The 16890-nt window shown below is 40.9% G+C and overlaps 1 protein-coding gene across 6 annotated transcripts in view; it reads left to right on the top strand.

The window, feature by feature from the left end:
- The window catches only part of SLC25A13 (solute carrier family 25 member 13), a 240920-nt gene that overhangs the window by 30565 nt on the left and 193465 nt on the right, over positions 1-16890 (top strand). For all 6 annotated transcript variants that reach the window (XR_014066092.1, XM_081531535.1, XM_081531534.1 and 3 more), the window contains exon 3: positions 15157-15299. Coding sequence is in view for 5 of the 6 variants with exons in the window: in XM_081531535.1 (XP_081387661.1) it covers positions 15157-15299 (143 nt within the window). In the remaining variant the exon portion in view is untranslated. The remainder of the gene's footprint in view (positions 1-15156; positions 15300-16890) is intronic.

The raw sequence follows: 16890 nt of genomic DNA, 5'->3' as shown, positions 1-16890 counted from the left end.
TAAAGCTCTTTGTAAACACCTTTTGTCATCCTTCATTCATCCAGAATGGGCTACCCTGGTGTCTCCTGAGTAGAACATTGCTGTTGTTACCATCATCATATCATTTAACTTCAGCTGTGGTGCCCTTGAGGAGGCCTCAGTACGAGTAACAGTAGATACTACTTCACACTGTACAAGTTTATTTCCTTCATTCTTATATTTTCACCTACTTTGTGATATTGGGCACTGGGTGACTAATACTCTAATAATAAAGTCTGCCTCAGGTCCCAAACACTGAACCACTTTTAAGGTTATTCAACTGGCAATAAAAGCACTCAAAAGAAGACAGGCCATTTTTGTAAAGACAATTTTAAAAAGTACGTATGTAGAACTTCTCTAAACATGGTGAGAAGGTAGGTGTGCTGTATTTAAAGAGAACCCAAGGCTTCAAGTGAGAAACTTGTTCTGCTGCTGTGTATATATGGCTTAGGAAGTTATTGATTCTCCTAGCATCACTTTCCTTATCAAAATGTGTTACTGTTAAAAATTGAGGAATCAGAGAATTTGAATACTGATAGGATTATTTGATATTAAGTAATTGTTAATTGATTTTTTAGGCTAGGTAATAGTATTCTGAATATGGAAACTATAAAGAATTTTTTAGAGATGTACACTGAAGTGTTTACAGGTGAAATTATGATATCTGAGATTTGCTTTTAGGTAACCCAGTTTTGGTGGTGTAGGAAAAATAGGCAGTATGATAATTTTTGCAAATGGAAAATGGAATATTGGATTTACTATACCGTTCACTCTACTTTGTGTATATTTGAACATTTACATAATGTTATAAAAAGTTGTAAAGATTTCATGAAAAAAACTTACTTGAAAGTGCTATGTATTAGATCTGCACCTGATATGCATTGGATATTGATTCAGTAAATGCTTGAAATTAAGTCATTCATAGAGACAGAGACTCCAAGAGAAAATGGGTAAAAAATACGAGAAACAACGAATCAATTTATAAAGTAGACTGGGTTATATATTAGAAGGCAGAGTTCTTTATAAGCTTGTGTTTTGCCCAGAAAAGGTAAAAGGGTATAGAGACGCTAAGGTGGAAAAGGATTCTGGATAATGAAAGTCCAGAAAACAGAAACGCATTTGTTTCTTGCCTGGTGTCTGTTGCTGTGCACGTTGGGCCCCCCTGACAGGGCTGAGGTGTGTATGAGGGAGCCATAGACGTTTTTAGGCTGTGTGTTTATAAGGTTTTTGTTGTAAAACTCTAATGATGTAATTCTGGAAGACCACTTGCAGAAGAGCCTGAGAGTGGGCTGCTAAAGAGCCTGGAGACATGAACGAAGCTCATAAAATTGAGTCGGCAGAGTCACGATCATTCTCGGAACTCAGAATCTGTGACTTCTGTTTTCTAAGCCAACAGTAGCTGTGGGCATCAGCAAATGGGAACAACTTAGAGGGTCTCAGTAGATGGTGCATCTTGGATCCTTATTGGTCTTCTTGATGTGATTCAGTGGAAAGGCTCCAGGTAGAAGCTGCGACCATAGTTTGAGGCCATGTGGTAGCTGATGAGGCTAGGTTAAGATCCTACCAATGGAAGGACATACCTTTTCTAGTGGCTTCATCGCAGTCGCAGGGCAGTTTTACTGGAGACAAGTGGGATTGGCCAGGGAAACCCAGGGGAGGGTAGGAGTCCCTGCAGAGTTCTGGAGAGCCACCTGTGGGGCTTCTGTGTCAGTGGACCTGAAGGCTGGGGTGGAATCTTTGGGACCAGAAAGCAAGTGCTGTCCTCCCTTGGTGAGGCTGGGACGATGTGGCTTTTGAGTGAGAATTCCAGATGACTTAGAGTCCAGTGGGATGATGGGGGGGGAACTGTCCCTGAAGAAAAGAAGTGATCAGCAGTTTCTAGAAGGGATTGTGGATCTGGCAGAGGTTTGGGTGATCTCATCAGGCTTGGGTAGTGTGGTACCAATGCAAATCCACCTTGGCTCAGCATGCTGAGGATCTCTTGTTTACTCTCTACCGCAGACGGTGCTGTGGGGGAAGAATAGAGAGCGAGGCGCCTTTGGGGGCTGTGCCAGGCACGTCTCCAGTGAGCCTGGGCTTTCTTTTTTTTTTTTTTTTTTTTTTGGCTTAAGTAAATTGTGGTCCATTTATTTACTTATTTTTAAAATTCTTATTTTGTATTAGCATATAGTTGATTGAGGGGCTTCCCTGGTGGCTCAGCTGTAAAAAACATCTGCTTGCAATGCAGGAGATGCAGGTTCAATCCTTGGGTGAGGAAGATCTGGCTATCCACTCCAGTATTCGTGCCTGGAGAATCCCTTGGACAGAGGAGTTGGAAAGCTACAGTCCATGGGGTCACAAAGAGTCGGACTTAGCATGCATAGTTGATTGACAATGAATAACTGAATCACTTTGCTGTACACCTGGACTTGTTAGTTCTAAGAGTGGATCAGCAGCGAGCACTCTGTAAACCTATTTGCTGATTTTTTTCTGACATTTTTCCTGACTTTTCTTCCTTATAAATATCCCAACCTCTCTGCTACACTGGTTAGGTGATTCTCCTGTAGCTTAGAGGAGGTGGAGGGAAGCTTCATTATTCCTTCGAGACCATATGTGCCGGTAATGGGGGAGTTGACAGCTGTGGCGAGCAGAGAGATCTAGTGCAACCAAAACATATAAGGAAAGAGGGGTCCTGGAGGACTGAAATGAGCCCTGTTCTGGCTTATTTTATGTTTGTTTGTTTTTGAAAAGAGTTAAAATCAGTTCTTTTTCTGAAGTTGCTTATTGTCAGATGTTGGGGTTATAAAGATGAATTAATCATGGCTCCTGCCCTTGACTATCTCACTGTGTGTGTTTAAGTGAAAAAAAATCCACAATATGGTTGATAAACATTATATAGTACATAATATGGTTGATATGCGTTGTATAGTATTAATTAGCAAGATGATGATGTGGGGCTAATTACATTTTCCTAGAGAGAGTCATTAGAGTTGCTGGGCAGTGGTGGTATTTGAGCTGCTGTTTATCAAATGGAGAAGGTGGAGGATTGTGGAGCAAAGAAAGACAAAGGAAATAATAGTGCAAGCAAAAGCAAAGAACTCCAGGCATGGAGGTGGCTTGGCGTATAGAAGCTTGGGAAATGGTACTAGAATAGTAGGCAGAGTGGAACTTGGCATAAAACATCTCCAGCCTAAGGTGTTTGAATTTTTTTATGCAGGCTGTTTTAGTGACATGTGGCGGGTAATGTTTTGTCTGGATGTAGGAGTTGAAGTCTAGATGTAGTCAGCTTTGTTTCCAACCTAGGTGTTGGGAACCTTAAGTTTTTTTTCTCTGCCTGACACTTTCCGTGCTGCTTCATGTTAATAAACAGGTGTGTATTTGGGTGCTTACAGTTTAAATGAAATGCCATGGAACTTTGCAGTGAGTGAGATGTGTAAGAAGGTATAAGCAACATCCATATCTTATTTAGAGATGTTCAGATTTCATACAGGAGACCAAATTTATAGGCATGCAGAAGGTAAAAAAAAAAAGTAAGTCAGCACAGTCAAGGGTCACTTGTGTGGTTAAAGCAGACTCCACAGGAAATGGGAGGAGGGAACAGTCCCTGTGGTGGGGAGAGGTCAGAGAAGGCTCCTTGGAGTGGGAACTTAGGAGCCCTGCGGATGCGTGGGAGCTGGGGGGGGTGGGCACCCAGGAGGCAGCGGAGGCTTCTGGGAACCAGGGCCACATTGGAGCAAAGGCCTGGAGCTGGGTTTGGGAGCAAACCTCCTCCAGATTGAAGGATTTTCTCTCATTCTTCAAATGTTTACTTAATTCAGCTCTGTGCGAAAGAGTCTGCCAAGTTTTACAGGGTGTGGGTGACAAAATTAGAAAGATAATTGAGAGTTTGGCATTTCTGCTAAACAATAGGAAGCCATTGAAGGTTTTCTGAGCTATCCAGTGACTTGGAGGATGGGTCTGAGGTTGGATTGGTGCAGCAAGGCCATGGGTTAGGCAGCTGTGGGTGTGATCCCGGTGTGCAGCCCTAATAACCTGATTAGGGTTGTGGTAGCAGGAAGAATGGAGAATGGGCACATTAACACATTGTGAAGGACTGTTGGATTGAAAATGCCTGATCTTGTGTAATGGATGATCGTGTTGTTGTTGTTCAGTTGCTCAGTTGTGTCTGACTCTGTGACCCCAAGGACTGCAGCGGGCCAGACTTCCCTGTCCTTCACCATCTCCTGGAGCTTGCTCAAACTCATATCCGTTGAGTCAGTGATGCCATCCAACCATCTCGTCCTCTGTTGTCCCGTTCTCTTTCTGCCTTCAATATTTCCCAGCATCAGGGTCTTTCTTCACATCAGGTGGCCAAAGTAGTGGAGCTTCAGCATCAGTCCTTCTAATGAATATTCAGGATTGATTGATTGATTGTGAACAGGGGGTAAATACGACCACTGGATATATAGCCGGGGGCAGGGAAGTACCAGTATTAATGCAGAAATTGAGAAGACAACCATTAGCTCAAGTGAGAGTGAAGGAGGTGATAGCTACTGTTTAGAAGTATAGAGCTGGATGCAACTAAATGCCTTACTATAGTGTAAGATGCGGAGGATGGGAAGACCAGACAAGGGAAGCAGGTCATATTACAAATTGGGATAGTAATATGTAGTGAATTGCACTTGGAATTTCATAATTCATCAACAAAAGCATCATATATATTTTTAGAAGATTTTGTAGGGAAAATTGGAAAAATAATTTCCCCTTAGAAAACCTTTTTTTTTTTTATGACGGAACAGTTCATATTTTTTGAAAATTAAAAAAAGATGTGTATAAAGAACTGAAACATGTGATCCCTATATATTTAAATCTATCTATCTATATACATATATCTATTTAAGTCTATTTATGTATACATATGTCTATTTTCCTGTTTCTCTGCCTCTGTGTATGAGTATAATTTTTTTCCTTAACAGGAGGAAAAATACTATTTGGTGTTCATTTTTTCCCTCACCTAATACATTATGAATACCTTTTCCTATGACTGGAAGCATTTCTGCTTTTTTTATTGCTCTGATATTCCTATATATGGCTGTTTTACCAGTTTATCTAGCCACTGTCTGTTATTGGATGTTTAGTCATCTTCTTTGCTTTGCTATCATAACAACACTGTAATGAGTAGCCCTACTACATTTTTGCATATAGCTAGCATTTTCTTAGATAAATTTATAGAAGTGGAACTGTTGAAGAATGGATTTACAACATTTTAAGGCTTTTGATTCTTGGCAGACTGCCTCTCAAGAAGGTTGCATCAATACACATTTTTGGTGGGAGTATGGAAGTTTACATTTTTCCACATTGCGACGTCAACTCAGATTATTTAGAAAAACTGAGCAGCAACAATAAAAAGCCTTTCTGACAACTCATTGAAAAATTGTATCTTGTTTTAAATTTGTGTTTTTTATCATCAGCAATATATTTGTTGACTATTCATGATACCTAATGACATTTAAACCTTTTCATTAAAATTTACAAATATACAGAAAATAGAGTGGTAAGTACCCACATAACCACCACCTAATTGAAATAAATTTTTGTCACATTAGTTTCACATATAATATTTACTGATGTATTTCAGTGTAAGTTAGCTATCTCCGTGATTCACCCTAAATAGCATATAGCTCCTAATAATTTTAAGATTCCCTATTGAGAAATGGCCGTAATATATGTTAGTAAATATTATATGTGGCCATAATATATATCACTGTGCATTTAATGAAATTAATAATAATTCCTTAATATAAAATATTTGATCCATTTTCAGATTCTTAAGTATAATACTTTATTCCACCCATGTAACAGGAAAGCAGGGGAAGAATGGTCAAACACAGTGATCAGGTGTGCAAAGCATTTCTCAGTGGCTGGAAAACACTCAAGGAGAATTTGCCCTTCAGCCTCCAGACATGAGTGGTTTGTGGCAAAAATGAGTGACCGGTGATTATGGTTCTGGCGTGTTCACAGTTGATAGACTATTTTGTTCCACCAGTGGTGAGCAGGCCAGTTAGGGCCCCAGGCCTCTGAGGATACAGTGTAGTGACACATTGCTTTCCTTTGCCACTGTATTCGTTGGGTATGGAGGTATGTCTTCCTGGTGACATTTGGTTTATTAGTCAGGGTTCTCGAGATAAACAGAACCAGTAGGAGAGAGCTCCATCTCTAGGTATTTATCTAGTGAGGTTGATTATGAGGAACTGGCTCACACCATCCAGTTTGGAGGCCGAGAAGGCCTAGGATGGCACTGTCTGCAGGCTGGAGACCCAGGAAAAGTGTTGTAATTCAGTCCAAGTCCGAAGTCCTGAGAACAGGGTAGCTGATGATGTAAATCTCGGTCTGAGGGCCAGAGAAGGAAGATAGGACCCAGCTTATGCAATGGGGCAGGGAAAAATGGGATGAATTCTTTCCTCCATCTTTTATTCTATTCTCAGTGGATTGGGTGAAGCCCACCCACAGTGGGGAGGGAATCCAGTTTACTGAGTCCACAGATTCAAATGCCAGTCTCATCCAGGAACACCCTCACAGACACACCCAGGAACAGTGTTTCATCTGGGCACCTGTTGGCCAGTCAAGTTGATGCATAAAATTAACCATCACAGTTAGTATTTTACTAGGTTATGCAAGGAATCCTAAAAGCCTTCCCATTTCATAAGTATATATGTTTAATCATATTAAACTTCCAAAAATTGTAAAGGAGAGAAGCTTCAGGTCATCTATCAAATCTATTACTGAAGAAGGGTTTAAAGGTGTGGTAGCTGCAAGGTATAGTCCACTCCCCTGACAGGGACCCTCTGTCCATCAGTCTAAGGAAGAACCTTTGACATCTTTAATCAAAGTAGACCACCCAAGCCTCGGTGATGCAGTGTTTTTTTTGAAACTGAGGAAAACTGTGTTTCTTATATCCATATTAACATGTTCTTGTATTGAAGAGATGTTTTATCACCTCTGAAAAAACAAGGCAGATAAAAGACCTGAGATTTTTATTTGTAAATTGTATTGAGGAATAAATCAAGTGCATCAATCAGAAATGTACACCTCCATGCATGTTCATGAAGCAAATCCATACATGTAACCAGCATCCTAGAAGCCCTCTGATGCCCTTTTTAGTCAATACCCACCCCTCCCAAGGGAACTAGTCATCTGACTTCTGTCACCATGTGTTAGCTTTGCCTGGTTTTCTACTTTATATAAAATGAATTCTACAGTATGTTTTCCTTTTTTTTTTTTTTTTAACAATATATATTGTGTCTAGCTTCTTTCACTGTTACTTTATTGGTAAGATTCATCCGTATTGTCTCGCCTAGTTGGTGTTAATTTATTCCACTGTGTGACTATGCCACAAATCATTGAAACATTCTCCTGTAGACATTTGAGTTATTTTCCATTTTTTTGCTATCCAAAATAATGCTGCCATGGGGTGGGGTCAGCTTAGTGCTGTGGCACGACTCCCTCTGGCCCCAATCCCATCCAGCCTCTAACAAGGTGCACACATGGGGGAAAAAGTGAGACCCGCACAGAAATGCAGCCCTAGACCTCAGGCCCTGGCCACGTCCCAAACCAAGGCAGAGAGTGCTGTCATATGCAAGAGAAACCCAGCTTCCACCCCCAGTAGGGCAGTGATGGCCCCTGAGCAGAGGAGAAGCCCCCGCTTGCCCCTGGCTGGGCTCCGGTCCCTCCTGCTCCAGCCCCACCTCCTCCCAAGGCAGTAGCTGCCAGCACACCCTGGGGAAGACACAGCTCATGCTCACTTGAGATCTATTTCTCCTACCAGAGCCGCTGGGAAAGCTCCAAGGACACACCTTCAAGGGCAGGAGAGGTAAATTTTCACCTAGTTTCATAAAGACAGTGTTAAAATGAGAAGCCAGGAATATATTTCAAATGAAAGAACAAGAAAAAGAAAGCAAAACCCTGAGAAAAAAACCCTAATGAAACATAGATAAGTAATTTACCTGATAAAAGAGTTCAAGGCATTAGTAATACGAATCCTAATTGAACTGGGGAAAGAATAGAAGAACACAATGAGAATTTTTGTAAAGAGCTAGATAATATTAGAAAAGTGCTGACAGCACTGAAGAATACAATAACTGAGATGAAAAAATACACTGGATTAATAAGGTGATATAGAATACATACCCCCCCCCAAATTCTAAAAATTGAAGATAGTTTAAGGGACTTATGGGATAACATCACAGGTACTAACATTTCTATTATAGTGGTCCCAGAAAAGAAAGGTAGTGCTGGTGGTGAAGAACCCACCTGCCAATGCAAGGTACATAAGAGACGTGGGTTCAGTCCCTGGGTCAGGAAGATCCTCTGGAGGAGGGATGGCAACCCACTCCAGTATTTTTGCTTGGAGCCTCCCATGGACAGGGGAGCCTGGTGGCCTACGGTCCATGGGGTCAGAAAGAGTCAGACACGACTGAAGCTACTTAGCACAGCACAGAAAGAGAAAAGAGTAGAAAATGTATTTGATGAAATTATGGCTGGAAACTTCCCAAGCCTGGAGGAGGAAACAGATACGCAGGTACAGGAGGCACAGAGGGTTCCAAACAAGATGAACCCAAAGAGACCCATGCCAAGATACATCATAATTAAAACAGAAAAATATAAAGAATTATTTATTTATTTAAATCAGTATATTTTCTATTTTTTAACTTTACAATATTGTATTTGTTTTGCCATACATTGACATGAATCCACCATGGGTGTATACGTGTTCCCCTTCCAGAATCCCCCTCCCACCTCCCTTTCCATCCCATCCCTCTGGGTCATCCCGGTGCACCAGCCCCGAGCACCCTGTATCATGCATCGAACCTGGACTGGCAATTCGTTTCACGTATGCTAATTTACATGCTTCAATGCCATTCTCCCATATCCTCCCGCCCTCGCCCTCGCCCTCTCCCATAGAGTCCATAATACTGTTCTATTTATCTGTTTCTCTTTTGATGTCTCGCATACAGGGTTATCTTTACCGATTGACTAAATACCATATATATGTGTTAGTATACTGTATTGGCAGAGAAGGCAATGGCACCCCACTCCAGTACTCTTGCCTGGAAAATCCCATGGACAGAGGAGCCTGGTAGGCTATATAGTCCATGGGGTCGCTAAGAGTCGGACACGACTGAGGGACTTCACTTTCACTTTTCCCTTTCATGCATTGGAGAAGGAATTGGCAATCCACTCCAGTATTCTTGCCTGGAGAATCCCAGGGACGGCGGAGCCTGGTGGGCTGCCGTCTATGGGGTCGCACAGAGTCAGACACGACTGAAGCGACTTAGCAGCAGCATACTGTATTGGAGTTTTTCTTTCTGGCTTACTTCAATCTGTATAATAGGCTCCAGTTTCATCCACCTCATTAGAACTGATTCAAATGTATTCTTTTTAATGGCTGAGTAATATTTTATAAAGAATTTTAAATGCAGCAAGAAAAAAACAAAGTCACATACAAGGGAACCCCCATAAGGTTATCAGTTGATTTTTCTGCAGAAACCTTGCAGGCCAGAAGAGAATGGCATGATACTTTTAAAGTGCTAAAAGGGAAAAGCCTACCACCTAGGATATTCTATCTAGCAAGATTATCATTCAGAATTGAAGGACAAGCAAAGAGGTCAGACAGGCAGAAACTGAGTTGATCAATACTAAACTGGCCTTACAAGAAGTGTTAAAGGGTCATCTGTAAGTGAAAAAGTAAAAGTTCCAACGAGAAATAATAGATTATGGGAAGGGAAAAATCCCACTGGTGTAAAATTGCTGGGTCTGTGCTTACATGTATGATCAGTTACAGTAGACATTGCCAAGCAGTTTTCTGAAGCGGTTTGCCAGTTGCATTTGCTCCATATTTTGCCAACGTTGGTTTTTTTCTTTTTAATTATCTTGTGTATGAGTAGTGGTATTATTGCATTGTAGTTTTATTTTGCCTTTTCAGTGGAAATTTTTTTTTAGGGGTTGCGCGCTTGATAATGATTCTAAAGATCATTTGGGGAAAACTAAGAGAGTGATTAATCTTGTAAGAAGACTTGTAAGAAAAAAAGTAATGAAATGCTTTTTTATTTTGTTTATTCATTCGTTTATGTATTTTTGGCTGCACTGGGTCTCTGTTGCTTTGCCAGAGCTTTCTCCAGTTGAGGTGAGCGGGGACTCCTCTTCATTGCGGTCCTCAGGCTTCTCACTGTAGTGGCTTCCCTTGTTGCAGAGCATGGGCTCTAGGCGCATGGACTTCAGTAGTTGCAGCCCAGGGGCTCATTAGTTGCGGCTCTAGGGCTCTGAAGCTCTGGTTCAGTAGTTGTGGGGCATGGCTTAGTTGTTCCGGGGCATGTGGGATCTTCCCAGATCAGGAGTCGAACCCTGCATTGGCAGGTGGGTTCTGTGCCACCAGGGAAGTCCAGTAATGCAATGTTTTTTTTACTCCACATTCATTTGTCAGATGTTTATTGAACATGTTGCCTACCTGCCAGGTAACAGTCTAGAGCTCAAGAGGATACACAACAGTGAGAAAGGGAGAAAAAAATTCTCTCCTGGCAGAGCTTTCCCTCTAGTTATGGCCATTAAGGTGCATGTAATCTTGCAAGAGGAGATGGGTCAATTGCCCAGTTTAGTCCTGAAACATTGCCTGCTGCGGTGATGACAGGAACTGTCAGCTCATCCTGGCATTCCTCCCATGGAGTTGGGTCTGAGTACATCTTGACCTTAGGAAGGCATTGTCCACTGATCAGAACTGTGTAGGAGATGGACTTCCTTGCCAAGCCTTTCCCTTGTGACCATATGATAATTTTTGAAAATATTTGTGTATTTGCTTGCGTAGGGTTGTAGTTGCCCAGCACCGAATCTTGGTTGCATCATGCGGATGTCATTTGTTGTGCACGGGCTCTCTAGTTGTGACATGTTGGCTTAGTTGCTGTGTGACATGGGGGATCTTAGTTTCCCTACCAGGGATTGAATATGCATCTCTTGCATTGCAAGGTGGATTCTTAACCACAGGACCACCAGGGAAGTCCCAACCATATGATAATTTAGCCTGTGGTAGACATGGCATCCTAAAGGTGAGGGAAGGGAGAATGATTTGATGTGTGGGCTTCTAGGACAACCAAGAGTTGTTTAGTCGCTCAGTCATGCCTGGCTCTTCATGGCCCCATGGACTGTAGCCTTCCAGGCTCCTCTGTCCATGGGATTCTCCAGGCAAGAGTACTGGAGTGGGTTGCCATTCCCTTCTCCAGGGGATCTTCCCTTCCAAGAGACAACCAAGAGAGTAAGTGGAAGAGACTCAAGTTGGAGGATCCTTACTTCAAACCACATTGAAGTACAAAGTACCAATAATGTATTGAAACTTAAAGGGAAAAGATAAACCTATTCAAAACAAGCTAAGAGAAAATGTGGGTGAATATGTAGTCTTGTGATAAAGAATTTTAATAGTTTCTAAACTTAGAAGTAATGGAAGAAAATTGTAAAGCAGATAAAAATCGACAGACTCAATTATATAAAAATATCAAACTATTTGCAGCAAGCATGATAGACAAAGGAGGAGAGGGCATGTTCTCATGCTGTTGGTTGGGAGTGTAATTGGTACAATCTTTTCTAGAGAGCAGTGTGATCCTTAAAGATCCTCTCCTTTGACTCAACAATTTCTCCTCTGGGAGTCTAGCCTTTGAAAATTGCCAGGAATTTGTACAGATGTTATATGCAAAGCTAGTTACTTTAGCTTTAAAAAAAAATAAAAAATTGGAGATAATCCAGTAATAATAACGTCTACTGGTGAGAGAAGAGTTAAATTGTGTTTTTAAATAAATGAATTATTCACTACTATAAGCAAACATAGGTATAATTCTAAATCATAGGATTGCTGTAATTAACAGTGACATTTCCTTTATATTTCAGTCCTGTTTTGCCTCAGAAAAATAAATTATAATTCTTCCACGTTTGCAAAAAGCCAAATTCAATACTAACTAAAGAATAGTATGATTATTGGGCCATCTTTGAGCTTGTCTTTTGTACTGTGCAAAAAATTGTTAAATTAAAACCAATAATCTAGCACATTTATAAGATGCCTGTTGTGTGTATGGCATTGTGCCTAGTGTATTTCATGACTGACTGTTCATTTATTTCTAGCATCACCTTAAGAGCAGGTAGTGTCCTTATCCCCATTTTACAGGTGAGGAGCCGGAGGCCCAGAAAGCTTTAGTTACTTACCTGAGGTCCTTTAGAGGCAGCAGCAGAGCTGCTTGCATCCCAGACCTGAGAGACTCCAAGCCCTGTAGCTGAGTATCTACTCAAGAGCCGATCCTGCTTTGGAATGACTAAAATGTAGACAGGACAAGTGACTTTGTGTGTGTGTGTTTTTTTTTTTTAAGATTGACTTATTTATTTATGGATATGCTGGGTCTTCATCGCAGCGAGCAGAAGCTACTCTCTGGTTGTGGTGCACGGACTTTTCATTTGATGGCTTCTGTTGTGCAGCACCGGCTCTGGCTGTGTGAGCTTCCATAATTGACGCTTATGGGCCTAGGGGTTGGCCCTTGTGGGCTCTGCAGCACTGGCTCAGAAGTTGTGGTGCACAGGCTTAGTTGCCCACATTATGTGAGCTCTTCCTGAAGCAGGGATCGAACCCATGTCCCCTGCATTGGCAGGCAGATTCTTTTTTTTTTTTAATGTATTCATTTTTAATTGGAAGATAAATGCTTCACAATATTTTATTGGTTTCTACCATACATCAGCATGAATCAGCCATAGGTATACGTATGTCCCCTCCCTCCTGAACCTCCCTTCCACCCCATCCCCTCCCTTTCCTCCCTTTCGGCGGTCACAGAGCACTAGATTTGAGCTCCCTGCGTCACACAGCACATTTCCACAGGCCATTTAATTTTACATATGATAATGTATGTGTTGCAGTTCTACTCTCTGAGTTCGTTCCACCCTGTCCGTCTCCTCCTTTGTCCACAAGTCTGTTCTCTATACTGTTCATGGGGTTCTCTCTGCCTGTTCTATGACTGTTCTCTATGTCTACATCTCTAGGAAGCCCACAGTGGCTTTTTAAGGCAGTTTTAATTGGGTTTGACTGCAGATACTGAGGGAGCATCGATGCTGTCATTGCACCCCTGTTCACTGTGCTCTCCCGTCACGGTGGTTTCTGTCACCCAGCTCACCCTGTTCTTCTTGTAGCTTGAGGTCCTCATCTCCCCACCACAAAACACTGTTTGATCCCCAAATCAAGAGGCCCTCTCCTGCTCTGTATGTATATGTGTAACCCTCAAGTTGTTCCTCAGCATTTCTCACAGCTCTGCACCTCTACAGAACAGTAATGTTCAGGTTCCATGTTTGTGAACGGGGGGAAGGCTGTGAAAAAGCATCGCACACCACCTTATTCTTACTCACTGTTTCTGTTCTGGAATGGAGAGGACACTAACCATAGCAGCGTTTCTTTTTTATTTTTTTTCCTGAAACTCTCTCATTGTTTATTCACCAATCTGTATGTCTTTAGGACTTACTAAAGAGCATTTTGAAGAGATGGAACTGAAATAAATGCACATTTTCCTCTTTCATGATACCCTTTGTCCCCATTTTCAGGTGTAAAGGAACTTACAGCTCTTCCTTTATTCACTGTAATGACTTAACACAGGATGATCCAAACATACATAGTAAAGGCATAAAGGACACAATTTTTTTTTTTTAAATTTTGTTGTTCAGTCGCTCAGTCATGTCCAACTCTTTGTGACCCCATGGACTGCAGCGTGCCTGGCTTCCCTGTCCATCACCAACTTCCGGAACTTGCTCACACTCATGTCCATTGAGTCGATGATGCTATCCAACCATCTCATCCTCTGCTATCCCCTTCTCCTCCTGCCTTCAGTCTTTCCCAGCATCAGGGTTTTTTCTAGTGAGGCAGCTCTTCCCATCAGGTGGCCAAAGTATTGGAGCTTCAGCCTTAGTCCTTCCAATGAATATTCAGGACTGATTTCATTTAAGGCTGACTGGTTTGATCTCCTTGCAGTCCATGGGACTCTCAAGAGTCTTCTCCAACACCACAGTTCAAAAGCATCTATTCTTTGGTACTTAGCCTTCTTAATGGTTACAGTCTTTTTTAAAATAGGGGCCCAATGTCTTCTTTGGCTCAAAAAAAAAAAAAAAGATGTAATTTTTAGGAGCTCTGGAGTAAAAGCAGAATGAAGACCTTGAAGTCAGATGTACTTATATTTCAGTGTTGTTTCTACCCCTGCCTATGTAAGTTAATTAGTTTACCATTCAAGATTTAGCCACTGCATCTCTAAAATGTGGATGGGAACACCTACTTTGTAGAGTGGTTGCATAATACTAATAGGATATTGCATTTAAAAACAGTGCCCCACACTTTCTCTACAGACATAGCAGCATTTCTTACCAGCTTCCATGAAGTCTTACAGAAGCTTTGCTGTTACTTTCCAGTTTCTCCTCTTTGCCATTCATTTTTCTTTTTTTTTCCATCATTGATGCTTTTGAAACAGGAAAAGGGGCAAAAGGATGAGGTTGTTCTCATTCATGATTTCATAATACTTTTTTTTTTTTTAAAGAAAACTGTATGTCTTTGCTAAAGAACAACATATAATTTGTCTTTCCAAATTTCTGTCAACATGGGTTTCTCACCCTCAGCACAGCTGACATTTGGTCTGGATGACTCTGTAAATGGGTGGGGGGCGGGTGGGCATCCTGTGTGTTGGGGATATTTAGCAGCATCCCTGGCCTGTCCCAAGTAGATACTGGTTGCTACTTCTGCCCTTCCCCCCAATCAGAATTGCCCGCAGGCACTGCTGAATGTCCCATGTGGGGAAAAATGAAAACAGGCGGCTCAGAGCTAGAGAAGTCCGCCCAAGAAAGGCAGGTATTATAACATACAGAGATGGCCTGTGGGGGACTTTGGTGTTTGTAAGCTGGACAGTCAGGCCAAGCTTCTCTCAGTTGAGAACCTCTGGTATAAAGATAAAACTTGGGAAATTCGATGTCTTTTTGCTGTTTACTTGGAGTGATGGGAAATAATTGTCCTTGTAATAGTATATTGTCATATCAGATATTTTATCCATTGAATATTTTCAGCTTTTTTCACATACTGATCTGATTATATACATTTGAGAATAAAATATATTTTGTTTTTTTAAACAGTATGCAAGCATTGAAAAAAATGGTGAATTTTTCATGTCTCCCAATGACTTCGTCACCCGATATTTGAACATTTTTGGAGAAAGCAAGCCTAATCCAAAGACTGTGGAACTTTTAAGTGGTGTGGTGGATCAGACTAAAGATGGGTATGTTTGTTTTTGATTATCTCATTTAGTTTTTGTTTTGTTTGAAACAGCTATCTGTTTCTTTAATGATTAGGAAGTCAATGTCCTACATTTTTTCTCCCTATTACAATTAATACATTATTTTAGAAATGATGCCCTTAACATTTCTTTCAGTGTTCTTTTCCCAATTGGGGATTCTATATCTGGATTTCTTGACATAGTTTAAAAAACTATTTATAATTTTACAGCTATTGTAGTTGAGTAGTGTGAAGATTGCTTGAGTGTTTGTAGTATATTTTAAGTTTTAAGGCAACTGTAAAAATTATAAATGTAAAACGTAGGTCTATGAACATAACTTGGCTATAATCTTTCTGCTCAAGGAACTTTAAACGTCACATATGATTAAATGCTGTAAATCTGACAGACAGAATAATGATTCCAAATCCCCAAGAAAGGCATTTGCCCAAGTGGGAAGAGAAACATGGAACCACCTGAAATTAAATAGGACACTTTGCAAAATGCCTTTGGTTTTTTTTTTTTTCTTTACCAATATTTTCTGTTTACATTTTTAAAACTGAGTTATTCTTAAGTTGTATAAGAATGCAGTTGATTTTTACCATAAGTGCAGAATTTTGGGCTCCAAAATATTGGTAATATGGCACCAATATTCCCATATAACCAAATATAATCTGTTAGAACTAGCCTTTTCTATGTAAACTGTAGTAAACCCAGCTGTCTGCCCTCTCCACTTGCCAGCACTCTTTTGATAGATTAGTTACCTGCCTTTCTTTTGTTCTGAACTTTCTCTTTTGGTCCTGTGTCTGTTTTTCCCATATGCATGGGTTTGAGATACAACCAAAGAAAACTCCCTTGATGTACTGTGAATGCTCTCAGTTTTACCAGTACTTCTTTTTACTTGCTTATACATCTGTTGTTCCATTGTGCATGGAGGTAACTCCCTCTAAAGTGAAAGTCTTGCAGATGGGAAGCAAGTGGGGAGGAAATTGGCAATTATACTTCCTGTTATATGCTGGCAGATTGCTAGATTATACCTTCTCTGTTCCAGTGGTGGTTACTTGTGTTTTCCACCTTCATCCCAAGGTGGGATTCTTTGCTTTGGAGGAAAATATCATTTAGGAGCAGGCGTTTCTTCCCTCACAGGGCCTGTCTGTGGAGGTGCAGGGGGAGAGGTGGAGGTATATTTCACACTAGTCCATTCAGGCTAAACAGCTACACAGAACATCGCTTTATTCTAGCCAACATTTTGGGGGGGGGGCAGATTGGATTGCTTCCACATCCTCTGTGCTTATAAGGTGCAGAAGAAGTGTGACCCAGCTCACATGCGGTGTGAATTAGCTGACTCAATGTTTAAGATAAATTTTTTTTTTCTTACTTGATAGTTAAAAAATTTTTTAAGCTACAGAAAATGGAGAGAATTCAGTGAATGTCTAATAGAGACCTTTCATCTGGATTGATTGTTAACATTTTTAAAACCTGTTTGCCTTTTTAAAATTTGTTTTAACATACATGCACTTTCTACATATCACACACATAATCTCCTCTTTTGGAAAAGTTAACTATAAACTGCAGACATCAAGATACTTCAGTGTTT

Source organism: Giraffa tippelskirchi, chromosome 10 (assembly GCF_054371585.1).
Source record: "Giraffa tippelskirchi isolate mGirTip1 chromosome 10, T2T-mGirTip1v1.2.pri, whole genome shotgun sequence".
Taxonomy (NCBI): domain Eukaryota; kingdom Metazoa; phylum Chordata; class Mammalia; order Artiodactyla; family Giraffidae; genus Giraffa; species Giraffa tippelskirchi.
Note: the sequence above shows the minus strand (reverse complement) of the source record. Positions and strands in the feature narration are given on the sequence as shown.